The sequence below is a fragment of the Aspergillus vadensis genome (genome assembly GCF_003184925.1).
Source record: "Aspergillus vadensis CBS 113365 unplaced genomic scaffold BO88scaffold_1, whole genome shotgun sequence".
NCBI classification, from domain to species: Eukaryota; Fungi; Ascomycota; class Eurotiomycetes; order Eurotiales; family Aspergillaceae; genus Aspergillus; species Aspergillus vadensis.
In genome coordinates this window covers 3,168,745-3,185,070 of record NW_020292039.1, presented here as the reverse complement: position 1 = coordinate 3,185,070, position 16,326 = coordinate 3,168,745, and the positions used below count along the sequence as shown (strand labels likewise).

General features: G+C 38.4%; 2 protein-coding genes across 2 annotated transcripts; both read left to right on the top strand.

Annotated features, from left to right (window-relative positions):
- Window positions 1-395: 395 nt before the first annotated feature.
- Window positions 396-5,390, top strand: BO88DRAFT_461142 (putative ABC multidrug transporter; the record flags this gene model as incomplete). The annotated part of the gene is made up of 11 exons (XM_025711136.1): window positions 396-602; window positions 654-1,406; window positions 1,463-1,742; window positions 1,803-2,036; window positions 2,089-2,982; window positions 3,041-3,379; window positions 3,443-3,566; window positions 3,640-3,711; window positions 3,768-3,883; window positions 3,986-4,610; window positions 4,709-5,390. 11 exons carry the CDS (start codon window positions 396-398, stop codon window positions 5,388-5,390), a joined length of 4,326 nt encoding a protein of 1,441 aa, XP_025568920.1.
- A 1,604-nt stretch (window positions 5,391-6,994) lies between these two features.
- Window positions 6,995-9,759, top strand: BO88DRAFT_484056 (OPT family oligopeptide transporter; the record flags this gene model as incomplete). Its single annotated transcript, XM_025712264.1, has 8 exons — window positions 6,995-7,300; window positions 7,364-7,924; window positions 7,977-8,093; window positions 8,143-8,424; window positions 8,474-8,737; window positions 8,790-8,967; window positions 9,027-9,316; window positions 9,397-9,759. The coding sequence occupies 8 exons, from the start codon at window positions 6,995-6,997 to the stop codon at window positions 9,730-9,732; spliced, it is 2,334 nt and encodes a 777-aa protein (XP_025568919.1). The 3' UTR covers window positions 9,733-9,759.
- Between the last annotated feature and the right edge of the window lie 6,567 nt (window positions 9,760-16,326).

Genomic DNA, 16,326 nt, shown 5'->3' with positions numbered 1-16,326 from the left:
TGGGATGGCTCAAGCTTGGCAATGCTTGTGATGCTTAGTGCCTTACCCATGGATAAAAAGTCCATTAATGGCAGGGATTCATGTCATCTTTGACTAGTCTATACCAGAAGAGTCGTAGGCCGGTAGCAGTGGAACCAATCAGATATTTATAATTCGCTAGTCGGAGACAGTTTGGTAGTGGCAGCTATCTGCGACTAACGAGCCAGGGGGCAGGTTGTGCCTACGGTGATAAATAAATTGCAAAGATAAGGCGTTTGAGATTTATTGGGTCAGCTGAATTGCGTATGTTCACGTAGTGTACTAATTGCACTTAAAAGGAACCATGGCGCGTATTTCTTCGCCCCAACATCCCCACTGTCCCTTCTTCTTTCTGATCATTGTACCTGTCAACTAACATGGCATGCGCCTCAGAAAGTGACAATGTGTTTGGGCCCCGTGTCAGCCCCGAGTGTCGTCCATTCGATTTTACCTTGCTTTTTGAAGATGGCTTCTTTGGGCTGCTTCCAGCTGCACTCTTCCTTGTTCTAGTCCCCCAGCGACTGCAAGTCCTTCGCAATACCCAAGTCAAGCTTAATTCTTTTCGGCTGGCATTTGTGAAGCTGGTAGGTTATAGTAATACTTCAAATGATCGTTGACTGAATGTGAGCATTTAGATATTGCTGGGTGTATTGTTCGTTCTACATATTCTGTACACAGCTTTGCGCGTTGAAGACCCGGATCTCCATACTCGCGCAGGACTTGCCTCGGGAATTGGGAACATTATTGCAACTGGGGCGGCAATTTTGCTCTCATTTCTCGAGGATCAGCGCTCGATAAAGCCATCCGATCTCTTAGTACTCTACTACTCAGCCGAAGTACTGCTCTCACTACCCCAGCTTCGCTCGTTGTGGCATATTCCTACCGCCAGTGTGGCTTGTCGGGCATTATGGACAATTATTCTCATTTTCAATGTCGGAGTACTCATTTCCGAGTCCACACATAAACTTCGGTTCTTGCAGCCGATGTACCAGAAAACAACAAAGGAAGGGGTCTTGGGATTCTGGGGTCAAAGCTTCTTCATTTGGGTGTTCCCGGTTCTTCAAGATGGATACTCGAAAGTGCTGGGACTTGATGACATCCCTGAAATGGATGCCGATCAACGGGCACAATTTACTCAGGAAGAGCTAGAGAAGGCTTGGGCAGCAAGGACTAGCAATCATCGGTTGCTCCGTTCTACTTTCTATGCCTATCGAAGAACGTTCCTGTCAGCAATCGTGCCTCGTCTGTGTCTTTCCGCCTTCAGCTTCTGTCAGCCATTCCTCATTACCGCCACAATTGACTACATACAGAATGACAAAACATCAGAGAGCAAAAATCGCGGTCAAGCCATTGTCGGGGCATACGTTCTGGTCTACCTAGGCTGGGCTGTAAGTGGTCTACCGTTGTAGTAATAGATACACAGGAGACTAACATACCCTTCAAGATATCTACCGCGGTGTATTGGCGCCAAACAAATCGGTTCAATACCAAAGTTCGCTCTGGTTTGATTGCTATGGTTTTCAAGCAGACAACACATCTCAAGGCCAGCGACATCAACGATTCCGCAGCGATGACTCTCATGGGAACCGATGTAGAAAGGATCGTACAGAGTCAGAAGACAATCCACGAGACATGGGCCTCGGTCCTTGAAGTGGGTATCGCAATATGGTTATTAGAGCGGCAGCTTCTCATCGCCTGTGTCGTTCCAGCGGTTATTGCAATTGGTACCTACAATTCCCTTGGTGCGAGTCAATGATTGACAGAACTCGACTAACATTGTATAGCCTCGGTGTTGGCCATTGGGCCCATTTCTAACAGATCAGGTCACGCTCAGAAGCAATGGGTTGAATGCGTCCAAACGAGAGTGACAGAGACGTCCAGTATGCTACGCGATATTAAGTCCATCAAGATGCTCGGTCTTTCTCAGGTCATGTTCCAAACTATGTCCAACTTGCGGAAGATCGAGCTGAAGACTTCTGAGCGCTTTCGGAAGTTGCTCATATGGGAAATTGCTATATGTAGGGGAGAAATCCATCTACTTGATAGCGTTGGTATACTGATCTTTCACAGCTAATGTGCCGACCGACTTTGCTCCGTTTGCCACCTTCGCCATCTATACTATAATCGCGGTCGCAACGCACAATAAGACACTGCTTTCCAGTCAGGCATTTACATCTCTTTCGCTGATATCCCTCGTGACCAACCCACTCATTACCTTTATCCAGTCTGTTCCTGCTCTGCGGCAAGCGATGGCTTGTTACCTCCGCATTGAGGAATATTGTGCAAAGGAGTCGGAGTTACTCAGCACGTGTACAGGGCCACCCACACCTTCATCTACCCATGTTGATATTGCAGTGGAGTTGCAATCGCTCCAACCGAAATCAGGAACCGAGACCGTCCCAATCTCCTTCCATGGAGCTAACATTGCATGGTCCAAGACCGGCGAAAACAAGCTTCATGACATAACCCTGTGTGTTGGGCCAGGGGTTACCATGCTGACTGGGCCAGTGGGATCCGGAAAATCCACCTTGCTCTCTAGCCTACTGGGGGAAACGGTAGTAAGATCTGGAGACGTCCGGATTGCAGATTCTCGACTGGCATATTGTTCCCAAGTCCCTTGGATTATCGATGATACAGTTCGCCAAAACATTATCCTCGGGTCACTATTCGATCCCAAATGGTATGAGGTCGCTATTTGGGCTTGTGGTCTCAAAGAAGAGCTGTCAAATATGCCGGGTGGTGATCTGTACCGTGCAGGTACTGATGGCCTTTCACTTAGTGGCGGTCAAAAGCAGCGAATTGCACTGTGCCGTGCTATCTACTCGAGGAAACGACTCGTGGTCCTGGACGACGTCTTCAGTGGTCTCAACCCAAATAATATCAACATGATTGCTACACGCTTGTTTGGCCCAGGCGGATATTTTCGTAAATACGGGGTGACAGTTCTCCTAGCAACTCATACAGGTAAGTTTGTGACTTTTCCTTTTCGAATGCGAAGATCATGTATTCTTACATTGAAAAGAACGCCTACTCCAATATGCAGATGAGCTTGTCGTTCTCGAAGGAGGCAGAATCATGAAAACCGGGTCGCCCGAAAATGTGATGCAACTCCAAAACCCCGCAAGCGCGGACAGGTCTACAAAGAGCACTGTTGATATCGCTGATCACGAGGATTCCATGACCCAAGAGGATGAGGTGAACAACACGGCTGCAAAGCCTTCAGTTCCAGACTCTCCGAGCCCTCTGCGACGCGAAGGGACTTGGTCGGTGTACAGATACTATTATCAGAGTGCAGGGTTCGTTCCGTTTGCAACCTGTCTAGCTTTCGTTATTGTGGAGGCAATCAGTGGGGATTTTAAAAGTACGTCCAGAGTATCTATGTCATTCTTTTATATCTCTCAAGCTAATGTCTGGTCTGGATTAGCTCTATGGATCAAGTGGTGGGTGGAGGCCAATGAAAGGAGTTCTAACAAAGACGTGGGTATGTATCTGGGGATATATGCTCTGCTCTTCGTGATACAGCTCATAGGTACCCTGGGTGGATTGTGGTATGTGAATTCTAATTTTTTAAGACAATGTCGTCGATTACTGGATAACTAACTTGCACCATGGCTGTCACAGGCTTCTGATTATAAACATGATCAACAGTACTGCGTTGAATCTCAATACAGATCTTCTGTCTGCGACTCTCAGGTATGCTCAAATAACCTCTTCAAATTTCACACGTCTTTGCTGACCATTTATGGCAGTGCGCCGTTCAGGTTCTTTCAAGACACAGAAATTGGGGCCTTAACAAACAGATTCAGTCAAGACATGGAACTGATTGACATGATGCTACCGTTAGTGGCATCTATATTCTTGACCGGTAATGCTCTTCCCCCTTTTTCATATTTGCCTTCCTATCAAACTATCGAGAAGCGGGGGTTGGGAACGGCTAAGTTTAAGAAGCTAACGCCAACCAACGCAGGATTGGCAAGTTGCGTGGTTAAATTGGTCATTCTTTGCATCGTCAGCAAATACCTCGCAGTTGCAGTACCAGTGCTTCTGGTCAGTCTAGCGATCCTCCAGAGATATTACCTTCGCACGTCTCGACAGGTACGACTACTGGAACTGGAAGCCAAGGCGCCCCTTTACACGCATTTCACGGAAGCAGTGCACGGAGTCACCACTCTCCGGGCTTTTGGGATGGAGCACTGGTTCCAGGAGAAGATGCATATGCTCCTCAATAATTCACAAAGACCCTTTTATATGCTGTATTGCATACAACAATGGCTGACACTTGTAATGGGCTTGATTGTTGCGGCTTTGGCAGTGATTATCGTTGCGATGACAACCTCTTTGGCCGACCAGTATAATGGTGCAGCGGTCGGTGTCGCCCTTAGCTTGATCCTCACCTTCAACAGCACGATTTCGAGCACTCTCCGGTCATGGACTAGTCTTGAGACGACCATCGGGGCAGTTTCGCGAGTTCAACGATTTGTGCAAGACACTCCCCGTGAGGCAAACAATGACCCGGTAGGAAGTGTAGTCCCTCGAGCACTGGGTCATTCTCAGTTTACGATCGCATTCGATAATGTCACAGCAGGATACGGGTAAGCTTTCCATTCCTCTAGCCACTCAGCCCCTGCTTTCATCCCAATCGCGATGTGTCCCCTGCTCTTCATACAAAGCTAATATTCCATACCCACAGCCAAGTCAGCCCGCCAGTTCTGAAGAATCTGTCGCTCACTATTCACCATGGCGAAAAGATAGCCATCTGCGGGGCATCAGGTAGTGGGAAGTCATCCATAGTAATGTCGCTTCTTCGTATGAGCGAGATCCGGTCCGGGAAAATATTGATCGGCGACTGCGACATATCGGAGCTCGAGAGACAAGCTATTCACTCGGCTATAAACGTTATCCCGCAAGACCCGTTTCTGCTCTCCGGCACCATTCGCTTCAATCTGGATCCGTTCGGAATGGCCACAGATGAGCGTATCGTGTCGGCACTACAGAAGGTAGGTCTTTGGAGTCGAATCAGTACCGACGGGGGGCTAGATATGGACATGTCCAGTATCTCAACCTGGTCAGTGGGCGAAAGGCAGTTGCTTGCGCTCGCCCGGGCGCTTGTGGTCCCGCGGCCCATCCTCATCCTCGACGAGGCCACTAGTAGCGTCGACCGAGAGACAGAAGCCCTTATGCAAGAGATTATCGAGCAAAATTTTCGCTACCAAACCGTGATTGCTGTCATTCATCGCTTCGCTTACATCGATCGGTTCGATCGGGTAGCGTTCCTCGAGGATGGGGAGATGCTTGAATGCGACGCGCCGCAGGCATTGCTGGGACGGGATTGCAACTTCCGACAGCTATACCGAGCCTGGGAGAGAGCATAGATTCAGGTTATGTTATTACTTCATGTGATAGCTTCTATTGGACCGATAACAACCCTTGGCAAATGTGTCGCCGCTGTCTGGGGTGGTTAGGGCATCGGTTCTTATCCAGCCAAGAAGTGTGGGTTGGAACTCTGTTCGGGTTGGCGATAACGGTTGGGGAGGTGTCTATCGGCAGGCAGATTGCCGCAGGCATTGGCTAAGTATCGATAGGATCGTCCGTCGTTGCTATCTGGCTTGGCATTTTATGCCTATTTCTATGTATGGGAAACATGATTGGCTTGCTCTATCTCAAAGTCGGATTAGCCGAAGCAGCCAGGCAGACACCAGGTGGACAGCCAAGGTGGGGATTGAAAATCTTTGACAGAAGCAGCACTGTAGGAAGTAGCGACCACGTGGGACACAGCAATTAGGGTCCCCATCCGAACGGCCAGGTTTCGGTCGGAAGTAACCCTGTGTGATGCTCAATGGATCACTTCTCACTGGATGGATGTTCTCCTCGAGAGGGGACTATCGAATGGCGCAAGACCCTATCCCGATGGACAAATGGGTCAATGGTGGTCTGATACAGCACACCTGACCAATTCCATATTATTTCAGGGATTGAAATTGGCCAGCACACTATGAATCCTGGCTCGAGTGCCTTCGTCCAATTTCTTGAACAGGACAAAGGGTTGCACCAATCCTTCGCGAGAGAGAAGAACAGGGACCTGGGTCGCACTGGTGTCGCCACTAGCGCGGGGGCGTGCCACTTTGTTGAATGCATGGATGGCGAGCTGAGGTGTGCTGCAGGAGCTCCGTAGGAGTTCCGACGCCTGAATGGATCCCCTTGGCTGTTGTTTTCTCTTATCGCGCCCAGCATCGAACTTCCTCTGAATGGGAAGCCTAGCATGCCCTCTGCCTATCTGGATGTGCCTGTCACGCCCTAAGCCTTATCAACTGTTCTACCGGGCCGTTCAATATATGCCTGAATCTGCCAGAGTGGAGAAAATCTGGGTAGTAGTTGATGTACCAGGCACAGGATACCCCTGCACCCCTCGAAAATCGAAAGTGCCACATATTGCTTGGGGCGAAATTGCCGCTACGGAATGGCGTCAGCAGCAGACGCGATGGCATCTCCAGCAGCCCTTCAATGAGTTTGCAACACGCGCTACAGTTCATTCGGATGTAACCCGGATAGCCAGGTGATTTCCCGGTAGAATTACATGCTTTCGGTTCATTCCTGCACCAATGAAGACCCGAAGGAGGGTGGACAGGCAGGTCGGCTATCTAAACTCGGTCCTTCGCTAGGTGAGGGGAACGGCCGTCGATTGGAGGGCTTGGAGGCGTTCGAGAAGAAGCGAATCCACCGGCACAGAGGCCGGAGCGTTGTGCATCCAACGACCCTCTCACTAGATTCCCCTAGCCCTGTCGCAGGGCCGCCTCCCAGTCCCTTTTCAGCAAGATGGCTAATCGCCGTGGTTTGTGGTATCATCAATTCACTCGTGGCATGGCTCCAACGGCAATTCACCCTTATCGGGGTGAGAATATAAAAAGTCCCCTAGGGACCACCTTGTGGCAATGATTTCTCCTACCCGTGCCTCTGGAAAAGTGAGCCCCCTGCCAACATGCCTGCAATCACGACCGGTGCAGCCCGAGAGGGTGACGGCGTCTCAATCCCCCACCCGGATGCTGTCGATGAGAAGTCCACTGTCACGGTGCTCACTGGCAAAGAAGACCACAAGATCACCGGTGATGAGCTGAGCGGCGAAGAGGACCGCGAGAGCGAAGACGCCATTATCATCACTGGTGCAGACGCTGCCACTCACCTGCTACCACTCAGGGATGACTTCAATAGTTCCCTGACGTTTCGGAGTATCATTCTCGCCTCCGGGCTGGCGTGCTTCCAGGCGGTCATGAACCAAATTTACATGGTAGCACAAGACACCTAAGCCGTCGTGCAGATGTATTGACACCCTGCTGACACCTGTTCACAGTTTAAACCTACTGCCGTGACCATCCAAGGAACGTTCATCGTCCTCATCGCTTATTTTGTGGGCAATGCCTGGGCCAGGTTCCTCCCCCGGGGTGATAAGTTTGAGGCTCGTTGGAGGGAGAAGGGTGGTCAGGGAAAGCTTCCATGGCATATTAGGTGGATAAAGTTCGTGAATCCTGGACCGTGGACTCTGAAGGAGCACGCTATTTGCGCCATCACGGCCACATCTGCTTCCAATGCCTCTGCATCCTCGGAGGTGTTTGCGGCGCAGAACCTCTTCTACAATATGCCCTTTAGTGCTGTCACTGTTATCTTCAGCACCATTTCGATAGGTCTGTTCGGTTATGGTCTTTGTGGCATTATGCGACCTATTGCCGTCTGGCATGTTGAGGCGGTCTATTGGAGTACTCTTCCTACTGTCAAGACGCTTCAAGGGTTGCATTGGCAGCAGGTCAAGAACTCCAAGCCGCTACGGTACTTCTGGTATGCCTTTACTGGCATGTCATTGTATGAGATTATTCCTGCATACATATTCCCGTGGCTCAACTCCGTTTCTATTCCGGTACGTTGTTCATTCCACTCTTGGTGTGTAGGGGGTACTAACATAGCTCCAGTGTCTAGCTTCCCAGAAAGCAACCGGCAAAAAGGGTGCTGTACTCACCAATGTTTTCGGTGGAGCCACTACGAATGAAGGAATGGGTTTATTCTCTCTCAGCTTCGACTGGCAATATGTATGGAAGATAATTTTATCAACAAATTGTCAATACTGACTTGTCGCAGATCACCTCCTTCCAAACCTCCCTTCCTCTCAAGCTCCAGCTTCACCAGGACATCGGCATCGCCTTCTGCTTCATCATCATGGTAGCCATATACTACGGAAACGGCTGGAACGCCCGATCCCTTCCATTCATGTCCACAGAGCTTCTCATGGCGAATGGTACTTCATATCCAGTCTCCAGCGTCTTCCCTGACGGCGTGCTCGACAAATCTGCCTTGGCTACATACGGTATACCCAGACTAACTGGAACATTTGCATATGCTATGTTCATGGCCAACGCTGCTGTAAGTTCGCCAGAGATATGTGCAAGTTAATCCAGCTAACCTTTTCTAGATCGGTGCCCTCATCATGCACTGTATCATCTTCTGGGGCGGCGATATCAAGCGGGCATACCAGAGCGCCAGACAAGGTCGCTACGACGATCGTCACCACGAGCACATGGCCAAGCATTACAAGGAAACCCCGTGGTGGTGGTACGTAGCGGTGCTCGTCATCAGCTTTGTTCTCGGTCTGGTAGTGGTTCTCAAGGAGAACATCACTCTTCCAGCCTGGGCGTACATTGTTTCATTGATTGTCGGAATCATCATCTCGCCTTTCGTGAGCACCCCATGACCAATACTCCCACTCCCGCTAACAAAGATGATTGCAGAGTACCATCCTCTACTCTCGCTACGGCAATGGAATCGCCACCAACAACCTCTCGAAGATGTTAGCAGGACTGATGCTCCCCGGGCGGCCCGTCGGAAACATGTACTTTGCAGCGTGGTCCCACAACGTAATCTCCAACGCAGTGAATCTATCCAACGACCTGAAGATGGGCGAATACCGTAAGCAGCCATCTCATGAACCACCATATTCCTAGCACAAGTCTAACCCATTCCAATAGTAAAAATCCCCCCACGAGTCATGTTCCTCACCCAAATCTACGGCACCATCCTGGGTGGCTTCATCAACTACGCCATCATGATCTCCATCGTGACCGGCAACAAAGCCCTCCTCTCCAACGGCAACGGCAACTCCTCCTGGAGCGGCGCCACCCTGCAATCCTACAACACCAACGCCGCCTCCTGGGCCCTTGCCTCCTACCTCTACCGCTCCGGCACTCCCTACGCCATGGTTCCCATCGGTCTAGCCATCGGCGCCGCAGCTGTCGTCGCCCACCGTCTCTTCTACTACGTATGCCTATCCCATTCTCCCCAATACCCCCATCTTACCAGCCACCCCAACTAACCCATCAAATTGATAAACGTATACAGTTCGTTCCCAAAATCCGCAACTTCGACGTCTCGGAAGTCAACATGCCGCAGTTCATCCAATACGCAGGCTACATCCCCTACAACCAATCGCAAACATGCGTGCTCTTCAGCTGGGTCCTCTCAGGCCTCTTCGTGCAGTACTATCTGAGGAACTACCATCCGAGGATCTTCAAGGATTACTCGTACTTAATTACGGGTGCGTTTGATGGCGCTAGTTTGACGATTGTGTTTATTTTGTCGTTTGCGGTGTTTGGGGCTGCGGGTGTCGCGCATGATTTTCCCTCTTGGTGGGGGAATAATTCTAATGGAAATTATGATTGGTGTCCTGTTACTTAGGATGCCTTTTTTTTACTTACCTTTTCCGGGTGAGGGTGTTGTTGGGTGGGATGGGGTGGAATAGGCAGTGGAGGAGAAGGAAAAGGTGTGGATGTTCATAACTCTACTCTGTCTTTTGTATGTAGTACATAATTTCATTAGGGAGTGTTGATCAATGAATCTATACTAACATAACTCCCGGCCGCGCCGGCTACCCGCCCGCACCGGCTATCCACCTACTATATATCTATTTACTATACACCTACCTACTACACACCCATCTACTATATATTTAATATATTTAAATCTATATATAAACACCCTTCTCTCTCTTCTCTACTTAAAGTTATTTAACCACTAACTATGCTACCAATACAGTCTAAAGTATTAAAAAATATAGCAGAACAGAAAAATAAGATTTTACTTATTATTAAGATCTTAAAAAAATATTAAATTAATAATATTTATAATATTATATACTTTTTTACTGTCCTATACTCTATTTTATAAGATCGACTACGCGGTACTTTATTTATTTAAAAAACTTCTAATAGTACTCAGAAATTGACTTCTAATAAAAAAGAATATCTTATATAATTAATTTTATTATTAGATTAATATAAAGTACTTTTCTGATTTTCTTAAGTATAAGATATAACTAATATTCTACTTTTTAAAAGAAATAATTCTAAATTCTAAAATATTAATTAAAATTAGGTCTCTTGTTTTGTTAAATAATATAATTAATTAAAGCGGAGGTTTACAAGGCGCTATAATTATTAATAAATTAAGTATAGAAATTTTAAAATAATTAAAAAATAATTTAATTTTATTTAAATAATAATTCTCCAATACTGTTATAGGACAAGTCCCTACTGGGAGACTCGGCCACCCAGCCTCATAACCGCCTGCTGACTAACCAACATACACATAAAACCTTGGATACCCCAAGACTCCTATTTAAATACCAGCTATTTCTTCTTATCCAACAGGTGATGTACTCTTAGAACTAAGAAGTAACTTTTAATATTAAAAATAATTATTCTAAATAATCTACAGAACAGAGCCCGACCGTGTGGCTAATAAAATAAATAAAATAGAATAGAATAGTAGAATAATAGATAATATAATATAATCACAATTTCTTACCAACCTCATGAGCAGGTTAGAAGGAGTAGAATAACAAATAATAAAATAATAAAATCTCTACCAGTAAATCTAACAGAACAAACATAAATAACTTAATTAATATATTAATAAATTACAGAGTATTATTAATATATAAGCTATAAATAATATATTTTATAATACTACTATTTTCTCTTAATATATAACCTCATGACCAAGACCCTTATATCCCGAAGTCAAATTATTTAATAGATAAGATAAGTAAGACTATCCAAAGTTTAAAATATATTTATAATCTAAATTTTTTATAAATACAGTTATATACTTTAATAATATATCTTGAATAGTCTATATATTTAAATAACTAGAAAACAGTACAGAAAAAAAAATCCTGTTATAATATTAAATTATAGGCAGTGCAGCTATCTTTAAAGAAATAATAAAGAAACTTAATAAAGTTTATAAAAATAAAAATTAAAAAATAAAAATCCTAGAGAAGTTATACTTTCTTTAATAAAGTAATAAGAATTTTAAAGATTTTTTAAGAGACTTTAATATTATCCTGACCCAAGCAGGTAGTATAGTATGGAAAAATATTTCTAAGATTATAATACTAGAGAACTTAATTAGCTATATATTATTATAGATTACTGTCAGCCTGGAGAAGAGCTCCAGTTATGAAGAATATTATAATTAATTCTAATAATATAATTATAATATAAAATAAATAATAATTAAAGAAAAATATTAGAATTATTAATAATATACACAGGTCTAGAACCCTCATGTAATTCTTATAAATAATATAAAGAATATCATAGATTAGAAATACACTGTCTTAGTAGTAAATAATAGAAGACAGAAATATAAGACTGGATTTAAAGACTTAATTTAATATAATTCTTATTCTGCAAAGTAGATCTTGATTAAAGAATTATAATAAAGAAAAAAAATAAGTCTCTGCTTTTATTATAAAAAAAATAAATATTTAATTAAAGATTATTATCAAGAATTTATATTCTGATTTTTAGTCTAAGCAGCCCCTGTGGACCATAAAAAAAAGATCTTAGATAATAAATAAAATAAAAACTAGAAAAAAAAATAATTTTTATATAAAATTATAAATAAAGATATTTAAGTAGAAAGTCTTATCTTTAATAAAAAACTTTTAAAAAAAAATATATAAACTCTAAGCCTCTACTTCTTGAGATTATTATTAACCAGGTAGTTAATATCTATATTATAATTAATACCAGGTATCTTATATACAGTATTATTAATCTAAAATATATAAGAAAGAACAAGCTAGACTTAATTCTAATTATTCTAATTTTAATATTTAGAATTGAAAGAAAGAAAACCATTAACTATATTATTTAAATATATTTAGATATTAGAATCTATACCAAATCCGGGTTATATTTATATATATTTAATTATAATTTAAAATATAATATTATTCTAGGCCTTCTCTGGCTAGAATATTATAATAAAAAAATTAAACTAAACTGGAACTAAGTCTATCTCCAGTTAATCCAGACTCAGATTAAGATAATATAAATATTATAGCCTGAGCATGCCCTGGTCCAAGTATCAGTTATAATCTTTTAAATATAGATTAGGAAGAAGAGAAGGATATTATAATTAAAAATAAAAATATTTATTATATTTTTAAAAAATATAAAAAAAGCTTTATATATTAAATTAAAATTAAATTCAAAGAACAGACTACCAGAACAGTATTAATAATTCTTAGAATTATTTAAATTAAAGAATACAGGAATCCTGTCTCTATATTATAGACTAGATATTAACTACTTAATTAAATTAGAAAAAAAAAATAAAAAGATTTTCCAGCCCCCATAAAAACTGCTATATAATATATCCAGAGAAAAACTTATAATTCTATAAAAAGAATTTATTAAATTACTAAATAAAAAATTTATTTAAATAAATAACTTATTAATTATAATCCCAGTCTTTTTTATCTAAAAGCCAGGAGAGAGTCTCTGTTTTTATATTAATTATTATAAATTAAATATTATTACTAAGAAAGATCAGTACCTGCTACTCCTGATTTATAAGATACTGAATCAGATTAAAAAAGCTAAATAATTTACTAAACTTAATATATCTATAATCTTCTACAAGATATATATTACTAAGGAATAAGAGTAAATAACTGCTTTTTATATTTAATATAGATTCTATAAATAACTGGTTATTTTATTCAGACTTATAAATACTTCCAGTACTTTCTAGAAATATATTAACTGGATCCTAAGAAAGTACTTAGATAAATTCTATTTTATTTATTTTAATAATATATTTATTTTCTTAACCGGGATCCTCCAGCAGCACCGGAAACATATCTGAAAAATCTTAACTAAATTATAAAAAGCAGGCCTATATCTCAATATTAATAAATATAAATTTAAATAAAAAAAGACTAAATATCTTGGATTTATTATTAAAACAGAACAGGAAGTAAGTATAAATCCTGAAAAAATCTATATAATCCAGAAATAAAAACTGTCCATGACAGTAAAGAAAATATATAAATTTATTAGATTTATTAATTTTTATTATTAATTTATATTAAATTTCTCAGGATTACTTAAGCCCCTCCACAACTTTACTAAGAAAGATATATTATTTTAATAAATCTAAGAATACCAAGAAAATTTCTTATATCTGAAAAAAATATTTTATATAGAACTAGTACTAGCTCTTTTTAATTTTAATAAATAAATAATACTGGAAACAGACTTCTCAGACTATAACCTGGAAGAATATTTATTCTAATATAATAAAAAAAAAGAATTATATTTTTATATCTACTTTTCAAAGCAGCTGGCACCCGCAGAATATAATTATAAAATCTATAATAAGAAATTATTAGCTATTATCAGATATATAAAAATCTAGGATACTGAATTATACTCTATTTCTGAGTTTAAAATAATCACAGATCACAAGAACTTAGAGTATTTTTATATACTAAGAAAATTATTTAAAAAATATATTTAATAAAATTTTTTTCTCAACAAGTTCAACTTCTTCTTTATTTACTAGAAAAATATAGAAAATAATTAAGCTAATATTCTCTCTTAAAAAAACTAAAATATATCTAATTATTATAATAAATAAATTATAACATAAATCTTCCAGTTTTTTTAATCTGATAAATATTATAAAGCTATTTAAGCTAGATTTCTCGGGCTGGTATTTATACCTATTAATATCATATTATAATAGAAGAAAGCTGAAGAGCAAGACTACTAATATTAAAAAATTAAATAAATAATTAAAAAAAAAAGTACAGAGATTTCTACTTAATTTAAAATTAAAGATCTCTATCTTAGAATATACTATAAATTTCTAAGAGATCTTAATCTTTAGAAAATAAAAATAAATCTCTGATAACAAGCTCTTATAAACTAGTCTAATACAAGAAGTCCATAATTTTCTATTAACTAGATACCCGGAATGCAAACAGATATATCTAGTAGTAAACTAGAAATATTTCTAGCCTAATATAATATAAGATATACAGAGATTTATATAAAACTATAATATCTATAGAAAAATAAAAGCTTAATATAAAAAGAAATATAAATTATTAAAGCTACTTCTAATTTCTGAATATCTATAACAAAATATTAGTATAGATTTTATTACTAGACTTCCAGAGAGTAAAGATTATACTAATATCTTAATTATTATTAATTAGCGTATAAAAGATATAATATTAGTAATTATAAAAAAAATGATAATTACAGACCTGGCATAGACAGTCCTGGATAACTATATATAATAATATAATATACTAAAGACTATTATCTCTGACTGCAGAATATAATTTATAAGCAAAACATGGAAAAAACTATATAAATTAATAAATATTAAATAATAATTATTTATAGTATATTATTCCCAGACAGACAGTGCTATTAAATAAATTAATAATATTATAAAAACTTACTTATAGACTTATATCCAGCAGGATTAAAGTAACTGGAACTAATTTTTTTTATTTATTAAACTAGATATTAATATCTATATTTTAATATTAACTGGTATATCCCTGTTTTTTCTAAGCTACAGGTATAAATTATTATTTTTTAATCTTACCAAAAACTAATTTATTCTGTATAATAAAACTTTCTAGAATTTTATATAAGTCAGGGAGCACATCACCCATATTATTAAAAAAATAAATAATTAGATTAGAATATTACTAGTATATATCTAATAAGAGACAGAGAGATAAATAAATAAATTATAAATATTTATTTTAATATATCAAATCAGAAACATGGTCTGGCTGAATCTAAAGAATATTAATACTGACTAATTAAGTAAGAAACTAAATTAGAAAAATATTAAATATAAAATTATTAAGATATTAGAAATTTATTTTATTTATTTTAATATATTTACTAAAATCTATAATATCTTTTATATAGATCTGCTGTAACTGGCAGCTATAAATTAATTTCTATTCTAATAAAGAAATAATTAGCAACTCCCAGTTATCTATATTAATAAAAAGAAGAAGTACTCAGTAAAAGTTATTTTAAAAAAAATTTAATAACTAAAAAAATAAGAATAAAGACTCTATTATTTAATTAAATAAATAAATTATATATAAAATATCTGAAAGCTAGTTAAAGCTCTCTAAGAAATTATAATTACTTATATCTAGAAAAATTTCTAGAAAGAATTATAATTAGAACTGGTATATTTTTATTAAAACTAAAGAAGATCTTTATTAAACTAAATATAAAATAAAAAAATATAATAAATTATTCTAATATTATTTCCTTTCCTTGCAACAAGAGAACCACGGCAAACAGTAAAAAATAAAAAAAAATTATATAATTAATTATTATTACTCTAAAAGGCTGTATTGAGTAATATATATATTTATTTAACTAAAAATTAGCATAATTTAATATATATGAGAACTAGAATATTTATTATTTATAAAATTATATAAAAATCCACAGCAGTATCCCCAGTATCAGAAATAATTTAAAAATTACTAGTAAAATTACTAGACTTAGATAAATCCTGATAAATAAAAAACTTAATATTATTTATTAATTCTAGTTTAATCTAATCAAGCAGATCTTGAATATAATTAATATATATTTAATTAATAAAAGCAGGCGTAATATAAGCTTTAATTATATTATATTTCAACTGGATAAGATCACGGAGCTCATATAAGTTTATAAATAATATAAGATATAGATTATTTCTAGTTAGATTAACAGAAAGACCAGAGCGTGTCAAAATCTTATAGATATTATTAAATAAAATAACAGTGGAAACCTGGATAGAAATTAAAATATAAATTATAAGAAAAGCTAAGCTAGAAGCTAGAGATAAAAAAAAAATAATTAATTAAGCAGTATATTAAATAATAGATTAATTATTATAACAGTCAGAAAGCATGGTAATAAGTTATTAATATAGAAA